This window comes from Dipodomys ordii, unplaced genomic scaffold (assembly GCF_000151885.1).
Source record: "Dipodomys ordii isolate 6190 unplaced genomic scaffold, Dord_2.0 Scaffold78, whole genome shotgun sequence".
In the NCBI taxonomy this organism is placed as follows: domain Eukaryota; kingdom Metazoa; phylum Chordata; class Mammalia; order Rodentia; family Heteromyidae; genus Dipodomys; species Dipodomys ordii.
Window position 1 is genome coordinate 5,534,744 of NW_012267294.1, and position 16,676 is coordinate 5,551,419.

Sequence of the window (16,676 nt, forward strand, 5' to 3'; positions counted from 1 at the left end):
TTTTAAAATGAAGGGAAAAAAATTCTTAGTTCCTCTACCACACAGAAATTATTTATGATGCTAAAATTCCAAAATGACCTAGTAGACACAGAGTATATTTTAGCAGGACACAGATTCTTCTTTTATAATTCAAATGCTAAGGACCTGGCTATTTAGAAAACAAAACTACTGGGGCTGGGAAGGTGGTTCAGTGGTAGCGCACTTGCCCTGCATGCCTGAGGCCCTGGGTTTGATTCCTCAGCACCACATAAGCAAAAAGAAAAAAGCCGGAAGTGGCGCTGTGGCTCAAGTGGTAGGGCGCTAGCCTTGAGCTGAAGGACAGCACCCAGGCCCAGAGTTCAGGCCCCACAACCAGACCCCCCCCAAAAGCAAAACTACTCAAGGTTCAGGCAACTCTATTTTGACCAGGTTTTTTTCTGATGCCATTTCAAGAGACAGAGTCTCATTATGTTGCCCAGGCTGCCCTCAGATTCTTGGGCTCACATGATCCTGTTATCTCAGCTTCCTGAGTAGCTCCAAATATAGACAACATGCCATTGGTACCTGATATTTTTGTGCCAGTCCTGGGGCCTGAACTCAGGACCTAGCAACTCTCTCTGCCAAGGCTAGCACACACTTGAGCCACAGCTGCCACTCCTGGCTTTTTGCTGATTAATTGGCGGTGAGTCTTATAAACTTTCCTGCCTGGCCTAGCCTGCAATCTACAATGTCCAGATCTCAATCTCTTGAGTAGCTAGGATTATAAGGTATGAGCCATTAGTACCCAACTGTTTTTGTTTTTAATTGAACTATTTTTCTCTATCTCTATAACTTTCCTCAATGGTCTTTATGTCTACAACATGAAATAACAAAAGCAAAGCTCATTGTTCTACCTAGTGAAAAGAGCACCTTTGCTTTCTAATGTTCTTCAGGGTATGACCACTGGACACTTCAGTTTCCTGAAGGTGCTCCTCTATGTACCACTGGCATAATTAAACTATAGAATTGAAGTATTTTACTAGGGAATAAAGAATCATTTATATTGAACACTGAGCTTTCAAAAGGTTGCAAGAGGGAGCTGGGGGCTGGTGGCTCATGCCTGTAATCCTAACTACTCAGGAGGCTGAGAACTGAGGCTTGCAGTTCAAAGCCAGCCCAGGCAGGAAAGTCTGTGAAACTCCTATTTCCAATAAACCACCAAAAATCCAGAAGTGGTGCTACGGCTCAACTGGTAGAACACTAGCTTTGAGCTGAAGAGCTCATGGACAGTGCCCAGGCCCAGAATTCAAGCCCCCATGTCCAATCAAGAAAAAAAAAAATAAGTTGCAAGAGGGAAAAGCTAGGAAATGGCATACCTTAGCTGAATACTGGTGGCTCATGCCTATAATCCTAGCTACTCAGGAGGCTGAGATCTGAGGATTGTGGTTCAAAGCCAGCCCAGGCAGGAGTTAAACTCAATGGGACTCTTTATCTCCAATTAACCACCAGAAAATGGGAAGTAGCACTGTGACTCAAAGTGGTAGAGCACTAGTCTTGAGCTGAAGAGCTCCGGGACAGCATTCAGGCCCAGAGTTCAAGCCCCATGACTTACAGAAAGAAAGGGGGGGGGCGTGAGGGAGGGAGGGAGAGAAGGAGAAAAAGAAAGAAAGAAAGAAAGAAAAATGGCACACCTTAAAAAATATTATAAGGACTGGGAATGTGGCTTGGTGGGTAGGGTGCTTGCCTCGCATGCATAAAGCTCTGGGCTTGACTCCTCAGTACCACAAAAACTGAAAAGGCTGGAAGTGGCACTGTGGCTTAAGTGGCAGAGTGCTATACCTGAGCTAAAGCAGCTCAGGGACAGTGTCCAGGTCCTGGATTAAAAAGAAAAAAGAGATGGGCATTGGCGGCTCATTCCTATAATCCTAGTTACTCAGGAGGCTGAGATCTGAGGATCATAGCTTGAAGCCAGCCTGGGCAGGAAAGTCCAGAAGACTTATCTCCAGTTAATCATCAAAACCCCAAAGGTCGAGCTATAGATCAGGTGTAGAGCGCTAGCCTTGAGCAGGGGCAATGCCTAAGTCCTGAGTTCAAGCCACAGGACTGGTACCAAAAAAAAAAAAGTCCCCACTATACAGGGCTGGGTGTGGCTCAGTGGTAGAGAGCAACCTCAGTGATTGAGGCCGTGGGTTCAATTCCTACCAATAAAAACAAAGTACCACTACATTGAGTAAATTCTATGTATCATTAAGACACTATAAAACCACTAGAATGAGTTTCCAACAAATAGGGTTATTTTCCAAATCATTCATATTCTAAAGCTTAAAACTATTTAAAATTTCTTTACATGTTTTCTCCTTTCAATTTATTGCTTCAAGTTATATCCATGTGACAATTTCTCACCTAAATTGACTACATTCTTTGCCCAGAAGGTGGGATCACAATGGAAACGTATGGCTCCATTAGCAGCAGGGACAGGATCACACCGCGCTTTCAAAATATGACGCAACTGAAAAGTAATCTTTAAGGGTAAAAATTCACATTAGTCTTAAGATTAAATGCCAATTGAGAAAGCATATGAGACAGAGACTTAACAAAAGCCATACAAGCCCATGTGAAGTCTCTTACCTGAGAGACTCGATGCTTAAATTAGCAATCAAATATAATATACATACTTGAATTTCTGCTGATTCTGATAAGAAATTAAGTTAAGATTCTAGGTACCTTTAAAAGAATACACACAATGTGGTTCCACTTAAATAAATTCTCAAAAATGACACATCAGATTTGTGTTGCCTAAGATCATGGATAAAGGGAACAAGGCAAGTTTTAAGGATAGAAATTTTCTGTACCTTGATGTAAGAGTGGCTGCATTTGCTTAAATTCACATTTACCCTTTAAACCGATAGTTATGTTTTCACCACCAACAGTAAGTGAAGGAGTGAAGGTAAACAGAATTGTACTAAGGCCAGTCACAGAAAACTGAAGACAGTGTGCGCCTCACCAGCCGCTTGCTGTACAGCAGAGCAGTGCTGCTGCCACTTGCAATCGCCCAGTTTGTGAAGTTCATGACATGCTTCACCTGCCGGGAGAGGCCCGTGATGTCACTCTGCTGCTGCAGGAGCTTCATCTGTCTTTCTTTCGTAACATTCTGAAATGGAAGAAGAACTTCACTAAAGAACATGCCACAGGAAGAAGACACATGGATGCAATACTGACATTTCCCTTTAAAAAGGGGAGAAGAGCAGCTTGTGATTGTCTACTAAGGCTATAGTAAGAGAAGTAACTAACAAAAGTGGAACTAAAATTCAGCTCTCTACGCTAAGATATTCCACATGTGAAATTCATGTTAGTCAATCTCTTATTCTTTAGTCATATAAAATGTTTAAAATAAGGTCTTCCTGTTAAAATATTAAATATGTATTATAGCATTATGAACTGAATTTTAGAAATAATTTTACATAATCAACTAAATTTCCTAGACCAATAAAAATGTGTCATCTGAGTGCCATCTAGTGGTATTACTTGAGATTAAAGTTAAAGACTGTCACAACTCAAAACAAAATGAAGATCAATTCCAGAATTCTAAGCATTAGGGCATTTGTGATATGACAAAGTTCACAAATACGAAGGAGTTAGTCAACCTATCCAATTTCAGAAAAAGGCTGCCAAGGAAACAAAAGTGCTCAAGGGAACTAGACCCCAAGGTTCAAATGACACAGCAACAACCTTACAATGACTTGGTTCTCCCCAAATTATTCAACTTGGTTGATTGCATAACACTTTTCCTAAGAAAGTAAGTTTTATTTTATATTGTAAATCAATGAAAAAAGTACTCATCTGGAAGAATTTTCATTTACAACTTCATCAAAAAAAAAATCAATCCTTTAACAAAACCCAGGAAAACCTCTCTTTTTCTAAGTTTAGGAACATATCACATTAGAAAACATCTATTTTAAAATCACTATTAAAGTATATGGGACACTTGTCAGAAAGTACTGACATTCACTTCAATCTTAAGAGGTGTCTTTTAATTCTGAAGCTCTTAAACCCATACTACGAATATTAGCTATACAGTTAAAATGTACTTACAACTTAAAAAATAGTATCAAAAAATAGCTACTGCTAAGTGCTCTCCATTCCCCTGGTGCTTTTGAGGTATAGAGCAATGAACAAGATACCCAAGAGGAAAGAGACACCAACTTTAGTGATGTGAGAGTACTTTTCATCTCACCACTGTTTTCAGTGGAGAGACAGATTTAAAATTCAGAAATAATACACAGTTCATATAACTTATTTGTAATTATATGCCTAATTTTTTTTTTTTTTTGTCGGTCGTGGGGCTTGAACTCTGGGCTTGGGCACTGTCCCTCAGCTCTTCAGCTCAAGGCGAGCGCTCTACCACTTAAGCTACAGCGCCACTTCCGGTTTTCTGGTGGTTTATTGGAGATAGGAGTCTCAAGGTCTCTCCTGCCCGGGCTGGCTTTGAACCGTGATCCTCAGATCTCAGCCTCCTGAGTAGCTAGGATTACAGGCGTGAGCCACCAGCGCCCGGCCAGGAAATTTTTCTTTTCTTTTGAAATCATTTAAGATGAAAAGCTCTACAACAGTTAAAGCACTCTCTAATACTCTAGTATCTATTATAGTCTTTTTAATCATCACAAACTCATTTTAAAAAGCAAAGCAGGGCTGGGAAGGTGGCTCAGTGGTAGAGCACTTGCCTTACATGCATGAGGCCCTGGGTTCAATTCCTCAGCAACACATAAGCAAAAAGAAAAAAGCTGGAAGTGACGCTGTGGCTCAAGTGGTAGAGCACTAGCCTTGAGCTGAAGAGTTGAGGGACAACGCCCAGGCCCAGAGTTCAGGCCCACGACTGGACCCCAAAAAAAATAAATAAAAATAAATAAAAAGCAAAGTGAGCCACTGAGCACTAGTGGCTCATACCTATAATCCTAGCTACTCAGGAAGCTAAGGATCTGAGGACTGGGGTTCAAAGCCAGTCTAGGAAGAGAAGTCTATGAGACACTCATCTTCAATTAATCATCAGAAAACTGGAAATGGCACTATGGCTCAAAGTGGCAGCCTTGAGCATAAAAGCTCAGGATCCAGGCCCTGAGTTCAAGCTGACATACATAAATACATACATACAATTCCAATATTTGTGAGTCTACATGATAACCATAGTAACCCTGATTCACAGCTTCAGAAATTTCCAGGTTTTAATTACGCTAGCTCCAAGAGTTTGTCTTTCTAGCTTGAGTCCTAACCTTGTTAATCTACATTTTCATAGTACTTATTACCACTTTCCTTATAAATTTCGATTCTTTACAAATAAATGTGTTCAAGTAAAGTGTTTCTTAAGTAACAAGGATGACAGCAGGTGAGTTGGGTCTGCACACATTCTTGTTATCACACTACTATAAGAAGTCTTTAATTTTGGTTCTGTAGATTAAGCTGCTCTCAATACTCTACCTTCCACATACAGTCTCTACTTTTAAGTAATTCAACTTGCCTTTCTATTACTGCTTCTTCCAAGTTTACAGTTTATACAAATGGAATCACATTATTTTAAAACAAAAATGCATCGTAGATTATATAAATTTTTCATAGTTAACAATTATAATCAAACTCAAATTTCATTATTTATTAAAAACTTTTCTATATGTGCTTAATAGAGTAGAAAACATTTAAATTGGACCCTCTCTTCTTCGATAGTACAAAATGTAAAATTATAGCTTTAAGGCAAACTTACCTATTCTGTACCTGGGTAGCTGCAAAATGAACGTAATTCTTCTTCTCAAGAAGCTTAGCCAATAAATTCTCAATTGCACCTTTCTGATTTTGAAATGCTTCTTCCAAAAACTGATACCTAAAATCCAACACAGAAACAATATTTAAAACAAAACATACAACGAAGATTTAGTAAAGAAGGAAGATATGTGAGTCAATTGTGAAACTTCACTCTGATCATCCTGCTTATCTGGTTAAAAGTGATGTGGTACAAATCAGGGATGGGAATGACCAAGCTTTCCCATGACATGACATGCTGGAGGCAAGGTAGAATTTACTTACGTGAGAGACATTCCTGTTCCAGATCAAGCCAAGTGGAAAGAAAAAGCACAAATCTGTTCTGGGAATCAGTTCTGAGATGCAGTGTGTGGATCTCAATCTGAGTATATTTTCAACTTGGTTACTTTTTAAACAAACAGTAATTTAAAAAAGGAGAAAAAGATGTTCCTAGACAGACACTACTGTGCCTTTTGGTCTGGAGTCCCCCAAAAGGCTACACAGAATCCCCAAACTTTTCAAACTCTCAAAAGGTGATATCTACCCAAATGTTGTCAGAAAACGTTTGATCAAAGAAGGTAAGAAATCCAGGCTGAAAACACCCAAGATCCTGCATCATGTTACTCCACAGATTGTAAACACAAGTACACCAGCAGTGCTCTGAATAAACATACAAAGAAAAATGAGTAGGTTGCAGAATATGCTAACCTCTGGCAAGAGAAGGAAGAAAGCCAAAGAAAAACGTCAGGAAGAGTGCTGAGAGATGAAAGCTGTCCTTTCTGAGAGCTTCTACTTCTGAGTCTAAAGTAAGAATCTTTAATAATAAATAATCCTACAGCAAATAAATGACTACATCAACAAATTATTTTTCATTTCTTCTATATGCTTTCTACATGAGTAAGGGAGACCCATGTGGCATAAAGACTAATAATGTAATAGGTACAAATATGCATTGATGCCACAATGTGATGAGTGGTGACAGTAGACTATTAAATAATGTGTCACATTAATTTAGTGCTTAAATTGGACTCCGTATCAAAAAAAAAAAGCTCACAAAGGAACCCCAACAGTATCCTCAGCGAAGAGTGGAGTCACAGTTCTGTACTCTGACTTCAATATGGCCTAAGAAAAATATACAAAGGCCAGGATATGAGAAAACTAATGTATAAAACCCAGATGGCCTAGCTACTCAGGAGGCTGAGACCTGAGGATTGGGACCCAAAGGTAGCCCAGGCAGGAAAATCCATGAGATTCTTATCTCCAATAAACCACTGAGTAAACCAGAAGTGGTGCTGTGGCTCAAGTGGTAGAGCACTAGCCTTGAGCTGAAGAGCTGAGGGACAGAGCCCAGGCCCAGAGTTCAAGACCCATAACTGGCCAAAAAACAAAAACCACAGGAGACAACTGTATTTCTTTCTATCCTCTTAATAGGAAGTCCCTGAAGAATCCTGAGGCAAATATTAAAATCAGATTTGCATCTTAGGAAAATATTAAAAATATAAAAGACCTAGCCAGTGAAAAGGGAGACTAGATAGAACTCTGCAACAGATGCTTCTGGGGTACAACTAAAGGAACACAGCTCTGGTGATCTGTGAGGTCATATCAGTTATGGCAAGGTTCATAGCAGAAGTTGAAAACTGAATGCCAAGCTAAAGCTGTCAACAAGAAGGTCACTGGGGATGAGAAGTTTAAGATACTGACCCAATTATAATTGCCTTGGGACACTGAAATGACAAAAGGCAAGAACTGAGATGAGGAGAAAGTTTATGACCATCTAGATGTCTGTCTCAGTTAAGAGGCCTTCCTATAAAAGAGGAAATGCAGCCGGGCACTGGTGGCTCACGCCTATAATCCTAGCTACTCAGGAGGCTGAGATCTGAGGATCCCGGTTCAAAGCCAGCCCGGGCAGGTGAGACCGTGAAACTCCTATTTCCAATAAACCACCAGAAAACCGGAAGTGGCGCTGTAGCTCAAGTGGTAGAGCGCTCGTCTTGAGCTGAAGAGCTGAGGGACAGCGCCCAGGCCCAGAGTTCAAGCCCCACGACCGACCAGAAAAAAAAAAAAAAAAGAGGAAATGCTATGGAGTTTACATAGGAAAAGTGTGCTTGGTGGTAGATTCAAGGAGAAAGGGAAAATGAAAGGCAGACAGAGGGAAAGGGTAGAATTGTATGGGGTTTTGAATTAGAAAACAGCTGGTGAGTAAGGTTTTTATTCTGCTTATTTAGAGACCTTTTTTTTTTTTTTTCTGTCAGTTGTGGGCCTTGAACTCTGGGCCTGGGTGCTGTCTCTCAACTCTTTAGTTCAAGGCTAGTGAAGGTGAGAGCTCTACCACTTGAGCCACAGCACTACTTCTGGTTTTCTGGTGGCTGGTTAATGAGAGATGAGAGTCTCACAGACTTTCCCTGCCTGTGCTGGCTTTAAACCACAATCCTCAGATCTCAGCCTCCTGAGTAGCTAGGATTACAGGTGTGAGTCACCGGTGCTGGCTAGAGAAATTTTTATTGTGGTAATAAAACTTACATGTTTAACCATCTTTAAAAAAATATCTTAACAGAAAACTGTCAATGAAGTCAAACACATTAAAACTTGTATAAATATTAACAGTACCCAAATATCATGTGAGCATATTAATTTATGCAGGATGCATGCACCATGTGTGTCTGTAAAACTTCCAATGCAGGGGTTAGGTCAGGAGCATCAGTCAAGCCCAAAGGTTTGGAAACAGCCTGGGAAATCACCTACTATCTTAAAAAAAAAAAAAAGGTAAAAGGCTGAAGTGGCTCAAGTAGTAGGGTGATTGCTAGGTAGGCCCTGGATTCACCACTACTATTAAAAAACAAAACAAAACAAAAAACACAGTGTGATGTTGTGTGTCTATCTCGGCACTTGGGAAGTGAAGGCACAATAGAGTTGAAGAACAAACTACTATACTGTCATAAAGCAATAAGCAAAAACAGTAACAACAAACCAGTCAATGCTGGATAGTGGACACAGAAACTGCCTTCACTAAAGACACCTTTGATTTATTCCATATGCTCAGATTCTTATTCCATATGCTCAGATTCATGTCCAAAAATTTTTTCTATATTAAATTTGTACAAAGTATTAAATATGAGAAATCTATACCAACACTTAATGAGCTTTATTTAGCTTGTAATGAAAAGATCTTTTTGAAATTAGGTTTAATTATATAAGCACAAAAGAAAGCATCAATTAGTATTCAAAATTCACAAAACCTATTTCCTAGGTTTGTCTTTATCCAGTATGTTCCAGAATTCGATTTCTTGTAATATATCATTGTATTCAGATGAACAAAAGCCAAAGTGACATTCTGTTTTCCTAAATTGTGAAGGTAAAAATGTTTAGCTTTTGCTGTCTTAATACAGGGACTGGCACTTGAGCTGAATGTTAAAGAATGAGTAAGACTGGGCAAGGAAGGTGGCTCAGTAGTAGAGTGCTTACCTAGCACACATGAAGTCCTGGATTCAATTCCTCAGTACCACATACACAGAAAATAGAAGTGGTGCTGTGGCTCAAGTGGTAGAGTGCTATCCTTGAGCAAAGAAGCTCAGGTACAATCCTAAGTTCAAGCCCCAGGACTGGCCAAAAACTAAATGAATGAATGAATGAATGAGTAAGACAGTGTTTGAAACTATCTCTTATCCTCAGCATGAAGCAGAAGATAAAGCTAATGTAATGAATAGGGAAACACCAGAATGAAGAGCTCTGTAGTGAAGCTGGATTTGGGTAAGAGGTAACAGGAAACCTTCAAGGGACAGACTGAAAACAGAATCAGCTCTAGCTCTGCTGACTTGCTTAAACAGATACCAATGTGTGACTGCAACAGAATAGCTACTAGGAGCTTGCAAAGTCAAAGGGCACTGCTGACTATAAACTACCTCCACTAGCTTACAGAACAAAACCCAAAAAATAATGGGGGCAAGAATGCAAAGCAGTACTCATTTTATAAATGTTGAAAGAAACAGTCCTGTCAGAACCATAACTAGCCTACTAATGTGAGGGTTTACATGTAATGCAAGATGACATGACATATAGAACAGATACATTGAGAGGAATGTTGGGCAAAAGAAATGGTGATACATGAGTAAATATAAAACTCTATGCTGTTGTTTTTCTTCCCATAATTTTCTTAAATGACAGCTACTGTATTGTTAACTGCTTGCCTAATGAAGAGCAAGGGCCAGAGTTCAATCCCCAGTACTGCCTCCCCCCAAAAAAGATACCCATAGGATTTTAAATCTTGAGGACCTGACACACCAGACACATAAGAAATGCATCTGGGCATTGGTGGCTCAAGCTTGTAATCCTAGCTACTGAGGAGATCTCTCTACTAAGATCTGAGGATCACGGTTCAAAGCCAGCCCGGGCAGGAAAGTCCATGAAACTCTTATCTCCAATAAACCACCAGAAAACCAGAAGTGGTGCTGTGGCTCAAGTGGTAGAGCGCTTGCCTTGCGCTAAAGAGTGCAGAGACAGCGCCCAAACCCAGAGTTCAAGCCCCACAACCGACAAAAAAAAAAGAAAGAAATGCAACATAATCAGGAAAACACTAATTATGGAATTACTTTTATTGTTACTTGAAAAAGCAAAATGAAAGTAAGAGTATTGGGACAGATCCTGACAGTAAGCCTAGTTCGAATTTCGATTGGCCTGCTAGCCTCAGGGTATCCCCCCCCAAAAAATTATGCTGGAACATAGTTATTCCAGAAGAGAAAAAGTCATAACCAGAAAATTCTTTTTTTTTTGGGTCCAGTCGTGGGGCCTGAACTCTGGGCCTGGATGCTGTCCCTCAGCTCTTCAGCTCAAGGCTAGCGCTCTACCATTTGAGCCACAGCACCACTTCGGGCTTTTTTCTTTTTGCTTATGGTGCTGAGGAATTGAACCCAGGGCCTCATGCATGCAAGGCAAGTGCTCTACCACTGAGCCACCTTCCCAGCCCCCGGAAAAATCTTTTTTTTTTTTTTTTTTTGGGTCCGGTCGTGGGGCCTGAACTCTGGGCCTGGGCGCTGTCCCTCAGCTCTTCCGCTCAAGGCTAGCGCTCTACCACTTGAGCCACGGCGCCACTTCCGGCTTTTTTCTTTTTGCTTATGTGGTGCTGAGGAATCGAACCCAGGGCCTTGAGCATGCAAGGCAAGCGCTCTACCACTGAGCCACCTTCCCAGCCCCGGAAAAATCTTAAAACCAAGGAATACAGTAAGGAAAAATTAGCTTGTCTAGGAGATCAAAATCACTACCAGCTTCTTAAAGAAAAAAATATTTACTAGGGGCTGGGAAGGTGGCTTAGTGGTAGTGTTTCTGCCTACCTCGCATGAAGCCCTGGGTTCAATTCCTCAGTACCACATACACAGAAAAGGCCAGAGTGGTGTGTGGCTTACATGGCAGAGCACTAGCATTGAGCAAAAAGAAGTATTAGGGACAGCGCCCAGGCCCTGCGTTCAAGCTCCAGGACTGGAAAAAAATTTTTTACTAAGGCAGATTATATGAGCAATTAGCCCAGAGACAAGTATTTTTGGTATATGGGTTGGTGCAGAACCCATGGCTCACAATGTAACAACTGATGATCAGGTACATTTGTAGTGCACGTAATTTTTTCTGTATTTCTCTGCTATATAGATCACCCGAAGGTTTCCTCAGATTTCAAGAAATCCATGTATAAGATAGATTCATGCAGTCCAAACACTTGTTTGTTCAAAAGTTAGCTATATACACAAGTGGATTAAAATGGAACAAAATAAGAAGTAGAGGAGACAGTTACCTCCTTGACAAGAAAGGCCAAGGTTCTAGGATTCTAAAATCTACTATCCAGACAGTGGTTAGGTACTAAGAGAGGTTAAGATTAGACTGGAAGGTGGCAAGGGTTGATGGGATTAAGGTCAATGTTTACATTAAAATTAGAAGGTTTTTTAACAGGCCTTGTTATAAAGCATTTCCATCTCCTTTATCAGCTGCTATTCACCTGTAAGTACTGTACTGAAAAACAGAAAGCAAGGAAGTTTACCTCAAGTTTAGTCTTAAGATTAAGCATGCTAAATGAGAACTAATGCAACTGTCAATTTTTTCTGTTTTTGTTGGTGCTGGTCTTGGGGCTTGAATGCAGCTCCTGGACACTGTCCCTGAGCTTTTTTTTTTTGCTCTACCACTTGTGCCACACTGCTCCACTTCTGGCTTTTTGGGTAGCTTACTGGAGCTCAAGTCTCACAAACTTTCCTACCTGGGCTGACTTCGAACCACGATCCTCAAATCTCAGTCTCCGAGGTAGCTAGGATTACAAGGTGTGAACCACCAGTGCCCAGCATGCTCAATGTTAATTTGGGATACTACAGTATACCTGGTAGACAAAAAGAAATGGCCATTTTAATTTAAAAATATTTACTAGGGGCTGGGAAAGTGGCTTAGTAGTAGAGTGCTTGCCTTGCATGCATTAAGCCCTGGGTTTCACATACACAGAAAAAGCTGGAAGTGGTGCTGTGGCTCAAGTAGTACAGTGCTAGCCTTAAGCAAAAGCAGCTCAGGACAGTGCCCAGGCCCTGAGTTCAAGCCCCACGACTGACAAAATAAAATAAAAAAAGTTAAAGGCTAATGACAATGAACTGTTTGTATGATAATCTTGTGTGGTCTGGGGATCAACTCCTAAGCACTGTTTAACATGTGCACAAATGGTCCCATTGCATAAACAGACCCTGTCACAGTCTCAGCATATAGACGCAAGATGCAGGCCAAGGAAAGTGGCACTCCGGATCACCTTGCTCATGTTTTGTTCTGTTTCCATTTGTAAAGAGCGTTAACCACAATCTGCCTTTATATAGGAGAAATCTGGTTTATATTTACTACATCAATTCACCAGCTCACTGTCATAATTTGGTTAGAAGAGAGATTTGGTGCAGCTCTCTAGTGTGTATAACACAACAGTGTTTGATGACATCTGTCTGATGTCATGGTCATATCAGAAATGGAGCACACATAACCAATACAAGCTCACTGATTAATTTGATTCATCAAATATGCAAAAGCCAGCCCAAATTTTCAAATGTTTTCCTTTTCCTTTGGATAGTTTTAGAAATTGAACTCAGGACTTTGAGCCATGCCCCCACTCCTAAATGACTAAAACTCTTAGAAATACCTTGGACATTTTACAAAGAAAAGACGCTGCCACCACCTACTCAAAGAACTAAAAAGAGCTAGACAGGAGGCTGAGATCTGAGGATTGACATGTGAAGTAAGCCAGAACAGGAAAGACGGCGAGACTTATCTTCAGTTAAGAACCAAAAAGCTCAGAAGTGGTAGAAAGTAAGCCTTGATCAAAGAAAGCTCAGGGACAGCACCTAGGCCCTAAGTCAAGCCCCAGGACCAGTTTAAAAACAAAAAACAGCTGGGAAGGTGGTAGAGTGCTTGCCTTGCTTGCATGAGGCCCTAGGTTCCATTCCTCAGCATCACACAAGCAAAAAGAAAAAAAAAGCCGGAAGTGGCGCTGTGGCTCAAGTGGTAGGGCACTAGCCTTGAGCTAAAGAGCTCAGGGACAGCACCCAGGCCCAGAGTTCAGGCCCCACAACCAGACCCCCCCCAAAAAAAAACTAACAAAAAAATCCTACCAGAAAATGTGGCCCCTGAAAACCAAGAAGAATGATTTTTTTTTTGGGGGGGGTGTTGGTCATGGGGCCTGAACTCTGGGACTAGGCACTGTCCCTCAGCTCTTCAGTTCAAGGCTAGCACTCTACCACTTGAGCCACTGCACCACTTCTGACTTTTTCTGCTTCTGTGGTACTGAAGAATCAAACCCAGGGCCTTGTGCATGCAAGACAAGCACTCTACCACTGAGCCACCTTCCCAGACCTGAAAATGATTATTATATTATAAACTGCTAGCCTGAGAAAAGACCAAACTTCAAAGAAAGCAGGGGCTGTTTTTCTCTTTTTTTGGCAGCAATCGAGATCTCCTATTTGATAAACAGGCATTCTACCACTTGGTATAGCCATTCCACCAGGTCCTTTCTGCATCAGTATTTTCAAGATAGGGTCTCAGGGCACCCCTCAGCCAGGCTGGACTCTAATCTTACTATGTGTAAATCACTGCACTGCTGGGATGTCAGGCATGGTGCCACTGTGCCAAACCACCAGTTGAGAGGTAGTCTCTCAAACTTTGTTTTGGTCTGGGCTGACCTAAACTTTGATTGCCTGAGGAGTTCTGCCTCACAATTAGCTAGGGCTACAGGCCTGAGCTATTGAGCCAGATTAGGTACTGTTTCTATTGAACGTGTATCATTCTTACAATAATCTTAAGTCAAACTAGACTGTGTATTTACTGGGTTACTTAGAAAATAACTGACAAGGGCTGGGAAGGTAGCTCAGTGGTAGAGTGCTTGCCTTGCATGCATGAGGCCCTGGGTTCGATTCCTCAGCACCACATAAACAGAAAAAGCCGAAAGTGGCGCTGTGGCTCAAGCGGTAGAGCGCTCACCTTGAGCTGAGGGACAGGGCCTAGGCCCAGAGTTCAGGTCCACGACCAGCAAAAAAAAAAAGAACTGACAAAACAGTCTCTAACACATATGCAGTATGATATACAGCTAAAGGATGACATTCCTGATATCTGAGGTATTATAATAATTGGGTTGGAGAGGAAGACTCTCTAGAGGGGATACTATAGGTAGGCACACATATCTATATGAATTTCTGTACTACAATACACACCATTTGAGGAAAAATAGCTGTTGTGCATAACGAAAACAGATTATTATTAAGATTAGCATAAAATAATCTGAAAACTAAGAAAAGCAAAGTCTAGAAGAGTGCTCTGTTAAGAGAACACAGAGAAACACTCATACTTACAAGCCTCTTCCCCACCCCACCCCCTTTCCCCAAAACCACTTGAGAAGATGCTGGATCCTATGATTATTTGGGTACTACCCTATAAGCATCTCTCAGTCAACAGAAAGTTGCATAGTTTATACACTGTAATTCCAAAGTGAATGGATAGCATCCTCTTCGAGAGGCATCCACTCAACTTAAAGAAAGTAAAAGCTCATCAGCTCAGAAGGCCTGTCATTGCCCCATACGAACTCTCCAGGTGGTGTGAGAGATGAAAGTCATCTGTAAGCAAAGAGAAAGACAGGTGCAGGTCAAGTCCAATGTGTGCCACACTCAACACCTAAAATAAGAGTGTATCATTCTTGTGAATGTGAATGCTGTTTTATGAGTCAACTATACTTCATCAAAATTATCCTCCTTGCAGTGTGGACAGGGTGGCTTGACATAGTAAGCCTCAAAGCAGAGAGAACAGTAGCAAATATGTTACTGTGAAGGGGACTTGGAAGGTTTTATTGTTTTGTTTTTTTGTCAGTCCTGGGGCTTAAACTCAGGGCCTGGCCACTGTCTCTGAGCTTTTTTGTGCTCAAGGCTAGCACTCTACCACTTGAGCCACAGCGCCACTTCTGGCTTTTTGGTGGTTAATTGAATATAAGAGTCTCAAGGACTTTCCTACGTAGACTGGCTTCAAACTGCGAACCTCAAGAGCTCAGTGTCCTGAGCAGCTGGGATTACAGACGTGAGTCACTGGTACCCAGCTGAGACTTGGGTTTTTTTTAAGTCCAATGAGGTGAGTTATACAACAGTAATATTCAGGTGAAATACCAAGGGGAGACATGATCTTGAATACAGAACACTGCCACTTCATGATAGGACACATTCTGAAAGCTGTGTCATTTACAACCTCATCACAGTACAAATGCACAGTACTAATGCAGTGTACTGCATTGTAAGGGAAAATGAGCATATAGGCTAAAAAGAGATCTGGAACCTAAATGTCAGTGCTCTAATCCTGGCTCTGCCACTTAGTGGGAATGCTTGTACAGATCACAAAATCTGAGAACCGATTTCCTAACCTTTAGAACAGTCATAATACCATTACCTAACCTCAGGAATAGTTGGTATACATTAAATGTGCATTCAAAATGTGTCTGGCACAAAGTAAGGATGCAGTAATCGCTAGTAATCACGATTATAGTATCCAACCTGCTTCAATAAATTCATTGAATAAATTACAAGGTTAATAAACACATTTATTAAAGCATCTGTATCCTAGCTACTCAGCTCAGGAGAATAAGATATAAGAATTGCAGTTCGAAGCCAGCACATGCAGAAAAGTCTTGTGTGAGTCTTATCTTCAATTTACCACCAAAACAAAAAATAAATAAATAAAAAAAAAAACAAATGGAGATGTGACTCATCAGAGTAGCCTTGAACAAAGAGCTCAAAGACAGCACCCGGACCCTTAATTCAAGCCTCTTGGACTAGCGGGTAAAAAAATATTTGAAGGCTAGGAGTATGACTACCTAGCAAGTGTGAGGCACAAAGTTCACTCCACTACTGCCAAGGAAAGGGAGAGAGGAGGAATGGGAGAGAAGAGAAGGCAGAAAAGCTACTTAAGTCAAGCGTAGTAGAACTGTCTATAATCTCAGTTACTTAGGAGGTTAAGTGAAGTAGAAAGATTACAAGTTGGAAATCAATCTGGGCAACACAGTAATGCTCCACCTCAAAACAGTAACAACAACAAACATTTAAACTTTCCTGTCTTGGAAACAAAATCCTATAAAACTTACTTAGTCTTAGGAAAGACTTCAGAAAATTCTACACTCTGAGTAAGCCAGACCATCTTTTTTGTTTGTAATACAAAGGTACCATGGTATCACTTCCAGAATTTTGAAATACATATACTATATATATAGATATATATATGATACATACACACATATACTCACATGTATGTGTCTATATATGTGTATATATACGTGTATACATTTTGTTAAATGTGACAAAAGATTTCAGTACAGTTCTAGAATAGTTCAGATGAAACATTCTTAAAGGAATATCAGTGATCCAGTCAAAATATGGTTAATACAAGTTACATATTAAGGAATA

General features: G+C 40.7%; 1 protein-coding gene across 1 annotated transcript in view; it reads right to left on the minus strand.

Moving 5' to 3' along the window:
• The window catches only part of Trim33 (tripartite motif containing 33), an 86,406-nt gene that overhangs the window by 22,852 nt on the left and 46,878 nt on the right, over positions 1 to 16,676 (minus strand). Inside the window, exons 5-7 of the mRNA XM_013024628.1 lie at positions 5,711 to 5,827; positions 2,963 to 3,131; positions 2,362 to 2,479 (exon numbers count right to left, since the gene is read on the minus strand). Of these exons, the coding sequence (XP_012880082.1) occupies positions 2,362 to 2,479; positions 2,963 to 3,131; positions 5,711 to 5,827 (404 nt within the window). The remainder of the gene's footprint in view (positions 1 to 2,361; positions 2,480 to 2,962; positions 3,132 to 5,710; positions 5,828 to 16,676) is intronic.